Consider the following 18,228-nt stretch of genomic DNA (forward strand, 5'->3'; position numbering starts at 1 on the left):
GCGAACAGCCGCTGCCCTTACTCAACATGGCCGCCCCAGCTTTCGCCTTCGCTGGTGGATTGTCCCTCCCGGCTCCCGTAGCTCACCCCACTTCCTCCCCTGCCCGGAGTAGCCATGGCGGCCATGAGCCTCCTGCAGCGGGCTTCGGTCGCCGCGCTGACAGCGCTGTCTGGCCGCCGTGCTGGCACCAGACTCGGAGTCGGAAGTTTTCTCACACGGAGCTTTCCGAAGACTGTCGGTGGGTGCAGGCCTTGGAGACGCGGGTGAGAGGTGGGAGGGCTGTTTCCAGGTGACCTTGGGGGCCTCTGAGGGAGGGAGCAGGGACAGAGTTGGCCTGGGGTTTCTGGAGTCAGCCGGCGCTGACTGTGTGAGGGGCTGCTGCAGAAAACCGATGGCCTTTTTTTTAGCATTTGTGACAACTCACCATGCCGGGTGCTGCTTACTTGCGGCCAGGCTAGACCGGGTGGAGCTGCCGCCCGCGTCTCCAAGGGCAACACGGAGGTCCCAACTTGCCACCCTCCGGCCCCAGTGCTGGGATTACAGGCTTGCGCCACCTCGCTGGGATCACCGCAGAATCTGGATTGGTGGCACCTGCAGCTGGTTCTAACCCGCAGATAGGAATTTGCTGAGAAGCGCACTGAATTGAAGGCTCTAATGATGTTCTAGGTGCGAGGTGACAGCTCCGTTAGGCACAGTAGTAACTGCCTGAGGAGCTCACGACATTTTAGAAGCCCACAAAAATGTTTTATGTTTGTTTTTTAAAAGACAAATTGAATGAATGTTCTATAATGAGTTATGTGTTATTGCAGGCTTAACTATCTTGCAGTGGTTCTCAACCTGTGGGTCACGACCCTTTCACAGGGGTCTCCTAAGACCATCAGAAAACACAGATATTTACAGTATGATTCATAAAAGTAGCAAAATTACAATTATGGAATAGCAACAAAAATAATTTCATGATTGAGGTCACCACAACATGAGGAACTGTATTAAAGGGTCGCAGCAATTGGAAAGTTAAGGACCACTGCTATTTAGAAAAGAGCCTAAAAGTGCTCAGGTCTCAGGACAGTCATAGTGAGGGCCTAGGAACCTGACCCAGGTCCCTCTGCTTTCTAGAAGAGTAAACGTAGCAAAATACTACATGCTTAGTATTCGATCTGTTTTCTCGCTCCAAAGACTCTGGAAAGTAATGCAATGTTAGTCCCTCATTTTACAAAAGAGGAAATCTACTTAATTAATATTAAAAAATAATCCGCCACTTTACTACGTTAGCAATAATGGTGGCCGATGTTTATCGAGCATCTTGTTAAGTGCCAGGCACTGTTTTAAGTATTAATTCGTTTAATCCTCTTGGTCAGAGATAGACAGTTTAATTTGCCTTGTGCAATACAGAAAAATAAAAATTTTACCCTAAAACCAAAACCATTCTCTCCAGTCTCTAAACATCTTGTCCTATTTTCCCTCTTTTTTTCTCTCAAGTTGAGTGGCACCATTATGTAATGAGGCAGTATGCATAGGGACCTTCTGGGAACGATCAGTGCTTTTAAAATTTCTAGCAGGAATTTAAATTTCATGCAAACTCCATGTGCTAACACTACTTGGTAAAATCTTTTCACAAACCATTTTTATTACAAATATCCTCAGATATCCAGGTAGAGATCCCTCGACTCCTCCCCAAAAGGGTGCTTGATGGAATCTAACTATAGTGAGTAAGATTCCCAGGTTTCTCTTTCTGTACTGTTCCCCACTTCTGCAGTTTTGAGAGGACCAGGGGGATGTTGCATGTCCTCTAATGAGAACAGGGGACAACTACTAGCTGCTTGTTCTGACAGTGACTGTTTCACTATGTCACTGCTTTCACAGGCACACTGTGTCACTGTCTCCAGAAAGATTGCTAACCCCTCCCCCATCTTTTCTCTGGTGCTAGACTGCCTAGATTCAAGTCTTGGTTGCAGAATTTAGAAGCTCTATGACCTTGAGTCAGCACCTCTTGGAAGCTGAAGGTCATGATCTTCATTTCCTCATCTGGAAGATGATCATTGTAGACATCTTACAGAGTAGTTGTGAAGAAGCGTTGAGTAGGAAATGTTTCTAGCACCATGCACCCATACATTAGTCTTTTCAAAACAAGTCATCAAATACACACAGCATGAAATTGGCCCTTTGTTTTATTTGCTTATTTCTTTGGTACTGCTGATGAAATACAAACTTTTGCATATGCTAGTCAGCTGAGTTCTTTCCCCTGGGCTGCATCCCTAAACCCTCTTTTCCTTTTTCTTTACTCTATAAAAATTTGAGACAGAGTGTCACTAAGTTGCCTAGGCTGGTCTTGAATACACTCTGCTTTACAGGCTGGTCTTGAATACACTCTGCATTACAGGCTGGCTTTGAATACACTCTGCATTACAGCCTGGCTTTGAACTGTTGGTGAACTTTTCTTTCCCACCCGCTGGTTCCCAAATAACTGACATGGAGACTTATTATTAATTGTAAAAGCCTGACCAATAGCTTAGGATTGCTACTAACCAGCTCTTGTAACTTAACCCATTTCTACTTACTTACTTGCTGCCATGTGGTTCATGGCTTCTTACCTCATCTTTTATACGTCCTGCTTCCTCTACATCTGGCTGGAAACTCTCAGACTCCACCCTTCTTCCCAATGTCATCCTAGTCTGGCTCTCCCACCCAATCTCTTCCTTCCTAGCTATAGGCCAGTCAGCTCTTTATTACCAATGAGAGTCATACATATTTACAGTGTACAAAGATTGTTCCACAGCATTGAACCTGTGCTGCTCCTGTCCCAATCTTACAGGTAGTTGGATTGAGCATCTAAGAGGTGGAATTCCAATCTAAGGGCTTCCTGTCATTGAAGTTGTGCCCTTGAAGGGAATATTGGTACATCAGCCCCTCCTCTTCCTCTCTGCTTCCCAGCCACTAGAAGATGAACAGTCTATTCTGCTACATACTCCCCATCATGCTTTGTCACAGGCTCAAACAGCAAGGCTTGCATCTTATGAATGGGAAACACTGAATCCCTTTCCATTATAAAGCTAATATATTACAGATATTTTTCAGGTAGAGGAATGCTATATGAACAAAATACTGTGAACTCAGACAAGGAATGTACAATGTGTAAAATGAATATGAAAATTGTTTTAACAATCAAAACTGGCAGAAGTAGTGGGTGGGTTTTCTGTTGTCTGGATGTGGGACTTTTGGAAGACCTAGGTGTTGAGAGTGGGGCTGACGGTGGTCAGGACCTAATTGGGGTGGAGGGGGCTTGGATACAAAGCTCAAGTGCCTATACATGTAGAGATTAGAGGACAACTTGTGGGAATCAGTTCTCCTTCCACTGTGTGGGATCTGGTGACCAAACTCAAGTTTCCAAGCTTGGCAACAAATGCCCTTCCCTTCTGAGCCACCTCACTAGTCCTTTGAATCATTATCCATTTGTCATTGGTAAGTGATGAAAGACTGACAGGTGTAAGGAAGAGGACTTAGATTCTTGGACCTGATACCATTAAAATGGTACTTTTAACTGAGAATATAGAGAAAGACGGTGAATGACCAGTTTTTGATGGTTTAAAACAAACAAAGTTGCTACATTTTCTTAATCTTGACATCAATTACGGTCAGCAAACTCTAACTTTCCTGAGTGATTTGTGTATTTAAAACTGTTTATTGGAGGGGGCTGGAGAGATGGCTTGGTGGTTAATAGTGTTGATCTTCCAGAAGACCTGGGTTCAGTTCCCAGTACCCACATTGCATATCTTAAAACAGCCTATGTAACTCTGGCTTCAGAGGGACCCTGTTGGGTGTTCTTTGTTGCACAGGCCATTCAAAGGATAGTCACCCCAGAATGTAATTTTAGGCTCTCTGGCAGCAGGGAGGAACAGTTTCTGTGAGCTGAACCTTGAACCTCTGTTCAGAAATTCGTATTTATTGATTGTACACAAAGGTTGTATTTGGGCACAAGTTCCTCATACCAAAGTCCCTTTGATCTATATGTTCTCTGAAGGAAATCATCACAGCCCTGTAACTTTAGTCTTTATTTGTGTACTGCTTGAAGTATCTAATAATTCAAGATACTTCAAGTGTGCCTGGATAGTCTTGTGACCAAAGCCATGCAATGGATGGAAAACTTCCTTAGAAAAATAACACTATAAATCATAGACAACATTGTCTCTACTATGATTTCTTCAAGGTCTAGGTACCTCCAACAAACACTAATACATTCTACTGTTACCCTAGATACAGTGAGAAACAACTTTTCATTCTAATGTTTACCCTAGATACAATGACTACTAGATTCCCACTATATTACCTCATGTGTCTTACCTCCGTAGGCAACTGCATTCACCTGCATATACCCACACACACCTAAAAAATAATTTAAAAAAATCATTTATTGAAGACTTAGGCCTGTAAGCTGTGCGTATGCTATGTTTTCAGAATGTGAGCAGATGGCCTTCCCACATCAGCAAGCAGAGACCTCAGCGCTGTGGGAAGTTGACTACTCTGAAGTAGATTTCAGGATAGTTGATGGGAGTATCACTTATCAGGCATATTTAACCAAATGTAATTGCTAAACAATTAGGTAATGATGTTAAGAAAGAGAAAGCAATTCACTTTGCTAACCTCAGTAGTATTCCTCCAATGCAGCCAGTCCAAGCTTTCTTCTGTTGTTCTTTTTTGGAGGCATGAAGCATTGATACAAGTCTCACTGGGGGGCCCTGGTTGGCCTCCAACTTAAGACTCTCTCCTCCAGTCGCTGCCTCCCAAGTGCCTGTTGGTTTTTATGTTTGTATAGTTGTAATGGCTGTTCACTAAAGCTACATATAATTTAGTCCTCCCACTGTTCTCCAATTGAAAGAGAAAGGTGGGCACTGGGAAGACTAGAGTTCTACATCTAGATAGGCAGGCAGCAAGGAAAAGTAAGACACTGGGCCTGGCTTAGGCTTCTAAAACTCAAAGCCCCCCCCCCCCCACACACACACACATTACCTCCAAGGCCACACTCCTAATGCCCCTCCCTAAGCATTCAAATATGAGTCTGTGGGGGCATTCTTATTCAAACTACCACACTGTCTGTACCCCACTCAAGGCATTTACAGGAATCTAGATTCTGGGGCTTTTGAGAGATCCTTTTGATGGATTGCATGTTTTAGGTTGTGTCTTAGTTATGATTTCTGTTGCTGTGATGAAGCATCATGACCAAAAAAAAGTTGGAGAGGAAAGGGTTTATTTGGCTTATGTTTCCACACTGTAGTCCATCATTGAAGGAAGCTAGGGCAGAAACTTAGAGGCAGAAGCTGATGCAGAAGTTCTGGAGGGGTGCTGTTTACTGGCTTGCTCAGCCTGCTTGCTTAGCCCAGGACCACCAGCCCAGGCATGGCAACACCCACAATGAGCTGGGCCCTCCCCCACCAGTCACTAATTAAGAAAATGCCTCACAGCTGGATCTTATGGAGGCATTTTCTCGTTTGAGGTTTCCTCCTTTGCAGATAACTTTAGCTTGTCTCAAGTTGACATAAAAGTAGCCAGCACAATTGACATACATACACATCTCTATTAAGCTATAACTTTTCCTTTCTTGTTCTTTCCCAAGATCACACATTAATATCAACATTACAATATAAACATTCCAAATTTTAAAGGTCACACAGTCTTTAAAAATTTAAACACTTATAAATTCAGTCTTTTTAAAATAGCCAATCTCTTTTAAAATGCAAAGTTGTTTAAAATTCAGACTTTTAATTGTGACTTCCTATAAAATCAGAAATAAATTAAGTGCCTTCTCACTTGAAGAGGGAAGAATCAGGGTACAGTCACAATCTGAACAAAACAAAACTGAACTCCAACAGTATAAGTAGCTCAATGTCCAATGTCTGGGATTCACCTACAGTCTTCTGGACTTCTCCAAAGGGCTTAGGTCTCTTCTCTGGCTCTGCAGCGCACACAGCTTTTATTCTAGGCTCCTGCTGGCTCCATTCCTCCATTGTTGCTATTCTTGGTGTTCATCCCATGGTACTAGCATCTCCAAAATGCTGAGGTTCCTTGTACCTGGGCTGCACTTTCACCAATAGCCTCTCCTGCACTCTTCAGCGATTCCAGCCTTGCCTCCTAGTGCCAAGCCTCAGCTGCTCTCCATGACTCTTTCATGCCTTCAAAACCCATTACCATTTGGGTGACTCTTAGACATACAGCATGAGGTACAACTTTGGTTGCTCTGGAACACAGCTTCCATGTGCTGACCTTGAGGAAACACTTCAAGAAGACTGGTCTCCTCTTAAGTATAGCCGATTCTTTAGCCCCAACATCCGTTGTCCCAGCAAAGCAAAAGTTATACTTTAGTGGTTCTGGTCTGATGTTAATCTCAGCCAGTTCCTCAACAGCAGCTGACCGGACACCTCAGCTTCTTCACACAAAAGGCTCAGTAGGGTCATTGATTCCCTCTGAAACTTCACAAGCCATTTTTCCATTGACTATACTGCTCTCAACATTCCTATCTTCCCAGCTCCTACAGAACAGCTCCCTGAGCTCTGGGTGTGCAATGGACTTTCCATTCTGAAGTTCCAAAGTTCTTCCACAATTGTCCCCCAAACAAACTGATCAGGTCTGTCACAGCAATATTCCACATCCTGGTACCAATTTGTTTTAAAGTTTCTGTTGCTGCGAAGAAACATGACGGAAAGCAGGTTGGAGAGGAGGGGGTTTATTGGTTTACACTTCCACATTGTATCTATCTCTGAAGGAGGCCAGGACAGAAACTCAAATAGGGCAGGAACCTGGAGGCAGGAGCTGATGCAGAGGCCATGGAAGGGTTGCTCACATGGCTTGCTCGGCCTGCTTTCTTATAGAACCCAGGACCAGGCATAGCCCTCCCCCATAAATCACAAATTAAGAAAATGCCCCCCCCAGGCTTGCCTACAGCCCAGTCTTATGGAGGCATTTTCTCAGTTGAGGCTCCCTCCTCTCCAACAACTCTAGCTTGTGTCAAGTTGACATAAACCAGCGCAAGTAGAACAAACCCAACCAACTTCTTCCCTAAGTGAACAGTGATTGTTCTCTGTTCCTTCCACTTTCCTCTCTGAACTGGCTCTTTCCTTCTGGGCCTGTTTTCTGCTGCTGGTTCTGTTTCTTCCTTTGCTGCCCTCATAGACTTGAGATCCCTTGTCCACTGTTTTTCTCCCAGCAAGGTCTCTACCCATCTCGGACTCTAGGCCTGGCAGAGGACCTGCACACAAATGGGCATTTCAGTCCGTAGTGACTAGTGAATGGTTTGTTGTATCATCCAGCTGACTTTTTTCCATAATGGTAACTTTTTAAAAGGGTTTGTGAAGACATGTCAGGGTCTCTTATCTTGTCACTTCTGCAGTGTTACTAGTATGATTTGTACTTAGTAAGTTCTTTGGGTAATTAACTTCCTAAACCCACTGTTAGCTGCTTCAGGTGACTCAAGAATCAAGACAGATCCCACCTTCAAAACATAGTTAGAAGTGACAGGAATAATAGCAGGTAGAGTTGGTCCTCTGTACCCATGCAGCAGCAGCATCAGACCTGGCCAACTATAGCCCTCTGTATTCACTTACTTGCCAGGATTCTCAGATCCAGCCAACTATGGTTTGAAAATATTTGGAAAAATAAATTGCTCCTGTAACCATTTTTCTTGGTATTATTCCCCAAACAATACAATATAGCAACAGTTTACATGGTATTCACTGTAATCAGTATTATAAATCTAGAAATTAAAGTATATAGGGGAATGTGTGTGGGCTATTATGCTGATGTCATTTTATTTAAGGTCCTTGATCATCTGGAGGTTTTGTTGTCCATGGGACCCAAAACTAGTTCCTCATGGATGCTGACACCAAAGGATAATTGTGCACATTCCTGGGTGTGTAGTGTGTCAAAGGGAGCATGTCGTCAGATGGAACAGCATCGGCTTCCTGCAGAATATATGTTCTATGGTCCTGAAAGGGGGGTGTTTCTAGACGTTAAACATGAATAAAGGGTACTGTTCTTTCTTATGTCTGTTAGTGTCGCCATCTAGGGCTCTCAGTTGGGTTCATTTTTGCATTTTCTTTGCTGTGATGACTGCAGTTTGTTCAGTGGGAGTCTGAGCAGCAGCATAGCCATCCCTTCTGAATAGTAGTGGTCCTTCTGGGCTTATTAGCCTGTGGATGGTGAGTCTTGTCAGTCATCATGGGACAAGAGCAGAAAGGGATTCAGGAGTCACTTTCCACCTCCACTTATCTCCAACAAGGCTGAAATCATTCCAAATCTTTGATTTGAGGAGGAGGAGGATATTCTTAGTCAGATATGATTTACAAATAGATTTTGTCAAGATGTAAAGGATGGGGTATAGCTTGGTGGTAGAAATGCCTGGCTAGCATATGAAAGGCCTGAGTTTAGCCCAGCGCGCGCACACACACACACACACACACACACACACACACACACACACACGATAGAATGTGTAATCTATAATAATCAAGTTTCTGCTGGAGATTGGAGTAGATACTGTCCGTCTGTGTTGCAGCAGCTTCCTGCCTTCCACTTTCTTGGCTAGGAGGTATTATTCACCTTTGTTTTTTAGGTAGCTTTAGCGTGTTTGTTTATTGTAGGGGAAGCAAAGGTGAGCAGCTTGTCAGGAGCATCTGCCCTCCCTGCCTACTTCTAAGGTACAGTGAAATGATTGCTCGATGCTGCTGCAGGAATTGAAATGAGCAGCACTCTGTAACTGCAGAACACTTACCAGCATGTGTGAAGACTGGGCTTCAGCCTGGTTACTACTAAACATTAAAAGAAAATAAAAGCAGCAGCAGCTGTATTTGAGACAGCCGGTCAGTCTTTGAAATGCATCCATCCTACCCATTCTGATGTGCAAACCAAGCCCATGCATTCACGATGTCCCACTGTCTTCTCTGCTCACCCCTGCATGAGCCCTGTTAAACAGTCTCACATTTCCAGCTCCTGTGCGGCACAGTGGGGACCATGGCAAGAAAATGTTCGTCATCAAAGCTTCTTCATACTATGAAGATCGCTTTTTGAGGTTATTGGTGAGTTGAAAATGTTCTTAACTACAAAATGTTTGCATAGGGGTAATTCCCATTTAGGAAATGTCTTTCATTTTAAAATTACTATTTATTTTTCCTCAGGAGATACTAGATTGTGTAGAAGGTCTGATTTGCTACTGAATTTTTAAAGTTAGTTAGAACCCTTTTTCAAAACTGCAGGTCAGGTGCCAGCCATTCCTTTTGCTCAGGGTTATGGGGTCTGAAGTCCAATGTGTGTTTCCTCTTTAAGAATAAAAATAAATCTGCAGCATTGGGTGGGCAGTGTCTGCTCAATGCATGTCTGCCTCAGGCCCTGTGGTTCATTCCAGCACCATGAAAAACTGAGGATTTTCAGAATTTGAAAGCCAGTCAGCTGGTTATTTGTATCACTAAGACAGTTATTTCATTTTTTGTGTACGAGTGTTTTGACTGCATATATGTCTGTGTACCCTGTGTGCCTGGTGTCCTTTCAGACCAGAGGAGGAATCGGATCTCCTTGCACTGGAGTTACAGATAGTTGTGAGCAGCAGTCAGGCTGGGAATTGAACCCAGGTCCTCTGGAAGAGCAGCAAGTGCTCCTAACTGCTGAGCCATCTCTCCAGCTAAGACAGTTTTTGAATTAGCAAAAGACCCACTGGAAGACTTCTAGTGAAGCATCTTTATTTTAGGATGTGATGTTTTTTTTTAATTTATGCTATTTGAATACTGATTTTAAGGTGGCATTCCTAATTTAGCAGAAGGGCAAATAATCCTGCTTATTTAGAATGCTACTTGTCCGTATCTCATGGTCTAAAAAAATACTATCCAGAGGCTTAAGAATGGAGGGTTGTTTGGACTCCGCCATTGCCCCTGAAATGCTCGTCGACAAGACTCTGGCTGCCTGAGGACTCCCCCTCCCCCTGCTCTCACCACCTCTTCTTAGCCCTCTTTTAAAAATGACACAGATCTGTCTGTTATCCCAGACTGGCCTCAAACTCGACACATAGCCAAGGCTGACTTTGAACTCCTGATCCTCCTGCCTCCACCTCCTAATGCTGGATTCCCAGGAGTGTGCTGTCACATCCCGAGTGTCCTCTTTTCTTACCGTGACCAACTCCCCTGACGTTCAGTATCTGAAATGCTATTGTTTTCATACTTTGTTCCAATACAGAATTTTCTTTATTGCATTGCTTTAGCCAAGAAGTCAGTCATTTCAAATATATTGTACTGTACGTAATAGTTGTGTTTAAGAACTAAATCAGAGGAATGTGACAGAAATTGGGGATTCTGATTCCCAAGTTCACATGTTTGTTTAGAAGGATACTAAGAAAATTGAATGAGGATAATTTTGGTAGGAGAAGTAAAAAAGATCATGAGAACCTTTTTATTTTTCCTCATAGAGGTTCTACATTTTGTTGACTGGGATTCCAGTTGCAATTGGCATAACGCTGGTGAACGTATTTATTGGTAAGTCCCTCATCTAACCCCTCACTCCTCCAAACAGTAACATTTGTAGTCCTATATACAAACTTTAAAAAAGAAATTGTGAATATATTTATTGGTAAGTCCCTCATCTAGCCCCTCACTCCTCCAAACGGTAACATTTGTAGTCCTATATACAAACTTTAAAAAGGAAAATGTGAACATTTACATTGGTTACTTTTGCATTGCTGTGACGGAACATCTGACACAGGCAGCGTAAGGAAGGAAGGAAGGTTCATATGTCATGGTTTCAGAGACATTGGCCTGCCATGAGGTGGATGCTGGACTGGGAGGGGCACCAGGAAGCAGAGGAAACTGGCTGGAACCAGGGTGGTCTTGACCTTTAAAGGCTTCTCCTAGTCACTAATTCCTCCCTCCAAGTCCCACCTCCTAAAAGCTCTGTGACCTTTAAGATAGCGTGTGAGCCTGTGGGGACATTTCTGCAGAGGAAGTGGCTTCCAAAGCCTCATCTTCCTTCTCTCCTGTCCTAGTCACTGTCCTGTCACTGTGAAGAGACACCATGACCATGAGGACTCTTATAAAAGAAGACATTGAATTGGAGGCTTGCTTACAGTTTTGGAGGGTTAGCCCATTATCATAGTGGGGAGCATGGTGGCAGCCATGGTGCTGGAGCAGTAGCTGAGAGCTTCCTGATCAAAAAGCAGAAAGAGAAGAAGCTGGGCCTGCTGTGGGCTTTTGAAACCTCAAAGCCCAGCCCCTATGACACACTTCCTCCAACAAGGCCACACCTCATAATCCTTGTAATCTTTTCAAACAGTTCTGCTCCTTGGTGACTAAGCATTCAAATATATGAGCCTAGGGGGGCCATTCTTACTCAAACCACTTCATCTCCTTTTCTAAAATCAGCTTTGACAAGCTGGATGAGGAAAATAGAGTAACGGGGGAAGAGAGTGAAACACACACACACACACACACACACACACACACACACACACACACATAGACAAACAGGCACTGACAGAGAGAGAGAGAGAGAGAGAGAGAGAGAGAGAGAGAGAGAGAGAGAGAGAGAATAGTAAAATTCATCCTGGAGTCTCTAAGTGTCGAATGCTTATAAAAGGTCTTCTGAGCAGTATCTTAAAATACTGATTGATTTTGAGTCTTAGAATGTTTCGTCTGGTAGATTTACAGAGGTGTAGTGGTATTTGCTCCGCCTGTGACCTTGGGCTATAAGGCCCAAAGGAGGCGATGCTTCTTGCCATTGTATGGGACTTCTAAAAGGAAAGGGAAAGGGGCCATGTAGGTCTGTCTCCTTTGGGCCCTATAGCCCAAAGTCATGGGCAGACCAAATACCACTACACAGAAGAGCAAAAGGAAAAACAAACAGTGTATCCTTTAGTATGTCTTGTTATATAAGAACCAGGTGGGAGGCTCTGCGGAGATGCTGGTGGTCCTGTTGTACACTAGAAGATGGCTAGAACTCTCCGAGGGACTCATCTTTTCCTAGTGAGTCTAGCACATTAGAGGAAGCAGCCCTTGGAACCATGAGGAGCTGGCTGCTGACTGCTGTGGAGGGGCTGGTGTGGAGCTGGTGACTCTCAGTGCTAACCGAGCGTCATCACCGTTTTCTCTCACTAGGTGAAGCTGAACTTGCAGAAATCCCAGAAGGCTACATCCCAGAACACTGGGAGTATTTCAAGGTTTGCACAGCTCTTGAAAATTCTTGTTGGATAGCTTGTTAATGTTGTGGTAAATGTCTTAATTAGACAATTATGATATAGTTTTTCACATCAAGGAGATGATACATTTTAAACTTAAAAATTCTTTTTTAGATTTGTTTTATATGACTGGGTGTTTTGCCTAAATATATGAGTGTGCTCCACATGTGTGCTTGGTACCTGAGGTAGCCAGAAGAGGGTATCAGATCCCCTGGAACTGAAGTTGCTGATGCTTTTGAGCCACTTGTGGATGCTGGGAATTGAACCCAGATCCTCTGCAAGAGCAACAAGTGATCTAAACTGTTGAGCCATCTTTCTAGCCCACAGTATTGTTTAATTTCTTTTTATAAGTAACGATTCTTGGTACTTTTTTCATTAAAAAAATTATGATAAACTTTGTAGGCTAAACTAAATAAGCATAGACTATGCTTATTTCTGCACTCTAGCAGAAAGGTCTTTGCATTTGGATCAGTAGAATTTGGGTTGTCTCTTGCCCTGCTTGAGCTGTAGCCCTCAGTGCAGTGTGAAGGGAGCACACAGGCTGGAAACTGAGGCAGACGGGTCAGATGCTGCACCTCGGTGCTCACAGGCTTGGGCCTGAGGCAGACAGTCAGATGCCACACCTCGGTGCTCACAGGCTTGGGCCTGAGGCAGACTGGTCAGATGCTGCACCTCGGTGCTTATCTCAAAAGTGGGGGCAAAAAAGTGTGAACCTAGTGGATAAAATGATTTAAAACATAGCAAAGTTTTTGGCATGTAGTGTTTTAGTCATTTGAAACAGTAGTCAACCAGAAAAGCAAACATCCTCCAAAAGGTAATTGATTTTAAACAAATTTTCCCTTAGCATCCAATATCAAGATGGATTGCCCGAACTTTCTATGATAGTCCCGAAAAGAATTATGAAAGAACCCTGGCTATTCTCCAGATTGAAGCTGAAAAGGCTGAGTTACGGTAGGAGACAGGGGTGGGAGGGATTAATAGAGTGGTGTCAGCACCTAGATGTCTGTGTGAAGCTTGAGCTGGGGAGAGGGCTTGCCTGGGAGGAGGAGGAGGAGGAGGAGGAGGAGGAGGAGGAGGAGGAGGAGGAGGAGGACAGTGTCACTGTGTTGCTGACTGGGGAGATGATAGCTCAATTGAAAGGAACTTTCCCTTTTTTTTTGTTTTTTTTTTTTTTTAATGGTTATGGGTATATGTCTCTGTGTGTTTACCGTGTGTGCAGGGCCACGGAGGCCACAGGAGGGTATCAGATCTTCTGGAGCTAGAGTTACAGGCCTTTGTGAGCCGCCAGACATGAGTGCAGCAGTGCTCTGAACCCTGGAAAGGAACTCTTAAACTGCTCTGCACACACGTGTGGTTCCCTCCTGTCCCACCTCATTAGGAACTGCGCTATACAGCATCAGGAGCTACCATCTGTAACCCTGTGAACCTGTTTCTAGAGAAAATAGTTATTAAGTTACAGTGGTGCAGATACAGCCCTCTTGCAGACACTGCTCAGCACTGTGCCTTTCAGCTAACCGTTTGTCTGTGATGACACGTGCCTTAAATACTGGGCTTCTCTCAGTCCAGGGATTGCTTTAGTTTTGTTTTTTATTTGGTTGATTTTGTTTTGCTTGATGTGTGTCTGTGTACAGGTAGGTGTGTGTGTGTATGTGTGTGTGTGTGTGTGTGTGTGTGTGTGTGTGTGTGAGAGAGAGAGAGAGAGAGAGAGAGAGAGAGAGAGAGAGAGTTTGTGTGTGGGGGAAGAGGGTGTGTGTGTCTGTGCCTGTGCCTGTGGAAGCCAGAGACAATCTCAGGTATTGTTCTCGGTCTCTGTCCACCATTTTTTTTTTTTTTTTTAATTTTGAGACAGAGTCTCTCTCTTACTGGCCTGAAGCTTGTCAAGTAACTAGGCTGACAGTTGGCTAGCAAGCTCCAGGACTGTTTGTACCTCCTCAGTATTGGAATATGAGCCCAGATAATTTCACATGGGTTTTGAGGTTGAAATCATGACCTTGCAAGGCCAGCTCTTTATGGACTGAGCCATTTCCTCAGCCTTGGTCTTTTTTTTTTTTTTTTTTTTTTTTTTTTTGCCTGTAAATTGTTTTGTTTTTTAATTTCTCATTTTGGTAAGAACGTTGTAGATGAATGTTGAATTTGCATCATTTCTGCTTCCTTTCTTCTCCTGACTCCAACTCCTCCCATGTCCCCCCTCCTGAAATTGATGAACTCTTTCTCTTTAATTACTATAGTTACACATTCTGCATAATTATATTTAAAAGAATAGGGGGGAAAAGGATTGTATTTGGTCTTTTTTAAAAAGTTGAGTGACTATACTCTTTAGGTCACAGTTACAAAGGTATATAATAATCTTATAAGTAAGGCTAGAAAGCTGGCTAACATTTATGAAGTGATTATATAGTTGCACATTTCTAGTCATAAAAAGATTAATATTTGAGGCCAAGGGTTAATGGAGAAGGGATGGCCTTGGATGTGGCATAAGGAAAGCATCTTGTGCAGACAAGACCACCTAGATTAAAGAAGGATGATGGGATTTTCTTCTGTTTTAACAACTGAATATCAAATGTAGGCCATTTAGTTTGATGCTGTTGAGGGAGACTCCACTTCCCGTGGAGAAGTTCCCTTTCCTAACAATGATAGCAGCAGTATAGGCAGAGGGCAGCAAGTCCTCCACGAGGGCAGACTATCACCCTGCAGCATAGGACTCTCACATGGACACATTAGTAGGCATTCTGTAGCTAATTGTAAAGATGGGAAAACAGACAAGCATTGTCACAAAGCCATGGAGCAGAGCCTGTGGAGAGAACTGATTAAGTGATGCTTTAACTACGTAAGTCACATGGTCAAAGTCATGAGTCCCTAACTTTGTTTGTAAATGTGTAGTAGATGTCTACCTCCATGTGACTGTGTGCATTAAAGCCAGACCATGATGTATGTAATGATTAAATCTGTAGCCAAGACTGTCATTATTTTCTTTTTCATTAATTTTTTTACTGTGTAAAATAATGGTTTTCCTGATGACACCTTCATAAACATATTTCATTGTACATTATTCGTCTTCACCTCCCATTTACCTTCTTTTATTCTCTCTCCTCCTTCTGATCTCTTCTTGTCCTTCCTCCCTCACACTGGTCCCATTCTGCTCCCAATAGTTCTCCATCTACTTTTGTGTCCTGTGTATCTCTGTATATATCAGTATGTATGAAATCTGGATTCCACATAGTAGAGAAGACACGTTAGGCTTGTCTGGCTTTATCATTCAACACGATGATCTCCAGCTTCGTGGATTTTTCTCATATGGCATGATTCCATTTTTCTTTGACTAAATAGAATTCCATTGTGTACATGTACTACATTTTCTTTATTCATTCATCTGTTGATAGACTCCTAGGCTGCTTCTGAAGCATTAATCTAATTAATCTTTATCAATAAAAATCAGGAGTAAGGTATTAGGGTAAAAACTTGAAATACCAGAGAAGCAGGAAAGTAGCAGCCAGTTGATTCCTACCTCTACCATTTCTCCTCCATCCCAAAAGGGTAGTTTCCCTCTCTGCTCCACCTTATCACTTCCTGTCTCCTCTCTGTATAGACCTCCAGACCTCTATGGTTAAATAGTGGTTAGCTCCATCCTCTGACTCCAAGCAAGCTTTATTTTTCAGAATACAACATATCACACAGCATTCCCCCCTTTTTGTCTAAATAAATATTGAAGGTTTTAACTAACAGAAAAACTATATACAATAAATACAATACCTATATACAAATATATACAGGTAATAATTACATTAGCAATGTCTAGTCCAGAGCATTTGAAAAATTCAGAAAAAATACTCCATTATCCTATCTTGGTGAGTCCAAAGTGTTGTACCTAATTCACTTTCTATCCTAACTTGCATTACTAACCCCAAAATAGCTTTTTATGTCTCTCAGCCTTTTACAGTTTATACCATTTGTTAAGGAAACCCATAAATACAACTATCCAGTCTTCAGCTCCATCAGATTCCTGAGAAGGATGTACTATTACCTGAGTAAACAGGAAGTGCAGAGTAAACAACTTCCAAAACTAAGAAATGACAGAAACATCTGGCTGCCTAGACAGTCACCCAAGGTTCCTCTGTAACGTTGGGGCATCCATCTTCAGCCTGCGGGCCTAGAATATCTGACAGATTTTTCTGTGAAGCAGGATATTCTGAAGGGCTGTCCCACCTTGTCTTGGCAAGGATTGGCAATCACTTTCTTTTGTGTCCTGCTTGTCCAATTTGGACAGCATATTGTCAGCAGCCAAGGCAAGGGCACTTTCTTGCCCAGTGGCTAACTTTTGCCACAAAGAAATTCCATATGGAGTTTCTTCGATGCCCATCATCTTCTCTGAAGTAAATTGGTGCTACCAGGAGCAGACATGTCTCTTTTTTTAAAACTAATTTCCCCCTTTAAGAGTTCCCAATTGTCTCACCAAATCTGATGATGATGAAGTGTGAGGCTGGCTGCTGCTGTCCAGCATGTTTGAGTGGAGAACACAGGCAGTGCACAGCTTGACTGAGGACAGCTGCAGCTGCTAGCATGTTGCTGTGAGCTAAGAGAGTGTGGTGTTGCAAGAATAGTAGAAGCCCAAGCAGGTGTCAAGGTGGCTACCTAGTATAACAGCAGCCCAAGGGGGAGGTTCAGAGGAAGCCCAAAACCCACAGGGAGGGGGAGCAAGCTGTCTGAAAAATGCACACGGGAGCGTGTGGAAGAAGCACAGTGGGAGCTCCCTGAAGGCAGAGCTGGTGAGTTGTGAGGGGCTAACTCCAGTGGCATTCAGAGCCCAAGTGCCTGTGGAGATTGCTGTAGAGAGGCTGCAACAGAAAACTCCCAGACTCACTTGGAGGGCTTGGGGAAGAAAGGGAAAGCCTAGCCAGTGGGAAGATGACTCCGGTGGACACAGCTCCCGTGTGCGGCTTCCTTGTGTGCCAATGGCTGCAAAGCCACTGGCAGGTGACTGGTTTATGAATTTATGACCCAAAAGTTGGATGCCAGATTATGTGCTAATCTAATTAGTCTTTATCAATAAAAATCAGGAGTCAGATATGGAGTAAAACCTGAAAGAAGCAGGGGAGCAGCTGCCAGTTGCTTCTTACCTCTACCGTTCTTCCTCCATCCCCAAAGGCCTAGATCCCCTCTCTGCCCCACCCATCACTTCCTGTCTCCTCTCTGTACAGACCTCCAGACCTCTGTGGTTAACTAGTGGCTAGCTCCATCCTCTGACTCCAAGCCAAGGTGTATCTGTCAGAACACAAACAAAATATCACATGACATGCTTTCATATCTGGCTGTTGTGAACAGGACCATGGATGGTCAGCTGTGTGTCTGGTGTGCCATGAACAGTGTAACTGTGTCCTGTGGTAGTTCTGTTTGCTTTTCTGAGGAACCTCTGTGCTGACTGCTGTAGGAGCTCACCTGCTGATGTGCCCATTCCCACACTGTTGTTGTTTCCTTTGTTTCAGGTTAAAGGAGCAGGAAGTTCGAAGACTGATGCGTGCCCGGGGTGATGGACCCTGGTTTCAATTTCCAACCCTTGAGAAGGAATTCATTGATCATTCTCCAAAAGCAACTCCTGACAACTGACAATTCGTTTGTCTAAGAACAGTGCGTTCTCTCTAGTGGAAAGAAATGAATAAATATTCTGTATTTTTACTCTGATGCACACAGGCTTCCATAGCTGTTGCTTCATTTGGTTCAGGTGACGAATTCCACGTGGGCTTTTCAGCTTCATCTGGTGAGATTTACGAGGTAGTGATAAGAACTAGAGGTCTGGGAATTTGTGAATCCCTAAAATGACAGTGTTGATAGGCTGCTGAGTTCTTTGTTTAGCAGGTGAAAGTGCAGCGGTCCTGTGAGTATGCAGGAACTGTAGTCGGCAATGTACTGCATTGCAGATGGGGTTATTCGGGACTACTTGGAATTTTAACTTTAAGAAATACTGAACCAATCATACAAAAAATGTTAGCACCACAATAAACAAATTTTAGTAAACCAGTCTTAAAGTTTATGAT

At 43.4% G+C, this 18,228-nt stretch overlaps 1 protein-coding gene across 1 annotated transcript; it reads left to right on the forward strand.

The window, feature by feature from the left end:
• The first annotated feature begins 78 nt into the window (after nt 1-78).
• On the forward strand, nt 79-17,879 carry Ndufb5 (NADH:ubiquinone oxidoreductase subunit B5). Its single transcript, XM_059265341.1, has 6 exons — nt 79-238; nt 8,974-9,062; nt 10,439-10,505; nt 12,120-12,181; nt 13,044-13,150; nt 17,680-17,879. The coding sequence occupies exons 1-6, from the start codon at nt 115-117 to the stop codon at nt 17,798-17,800; spliced, it is 570 nt and encodes a 189-aa protein (XP_059121324.1). The 5' UTR covers nt 79-114; the 3' UTR covers nt 17,801-17,879.
• The last annotated feature ends 349 nt before the right edge of the window (nt 17,880-18,228 follow it).

Source organism: Peromyscus eremicus, chromosome 6 (assembly GCF_949786415.1).
Source record: "Peromyscus eremicus chromosome 6, PerEre_H2_v1, whole genome shotgun sequence".
Classification (NCBI taxonomy): domain Eukaryota; kingdom Metazoa; phylum Chordata; class Mammalia; order Rodentia; family Cricetidae; genus Peromyscus; species Peromyscus eremicus.

What these genes read in the sequence shown, in the direction of transcription:
- Ndufb5 (XM_059265341.1), top strand. Translation starts at nt 115, where the DNA reads ATGGCGGCCATGAGCCTCCTGCAGCGGGCTTCGGTCGCCGCGCTGACA. An exon ending in GCTGGTGAACGTATTTATTG is followed by an intron (nt 10,506 to 12,119) that starts GTAAGTCCCTCA and finishes TTCTCTCACTAG; the next exon opens with GTGAAGCTGAACTTGCAGAA. An exon ending in GCTGAAAAGGCTGAGTTACG is followed by an intron (nt 13,151 to 17,679) that starts GTAGGAGACAGG and finishes CCTTTGTTTCAG; the next exon opens with GTTAAAGGAGCAGGAAGTTC.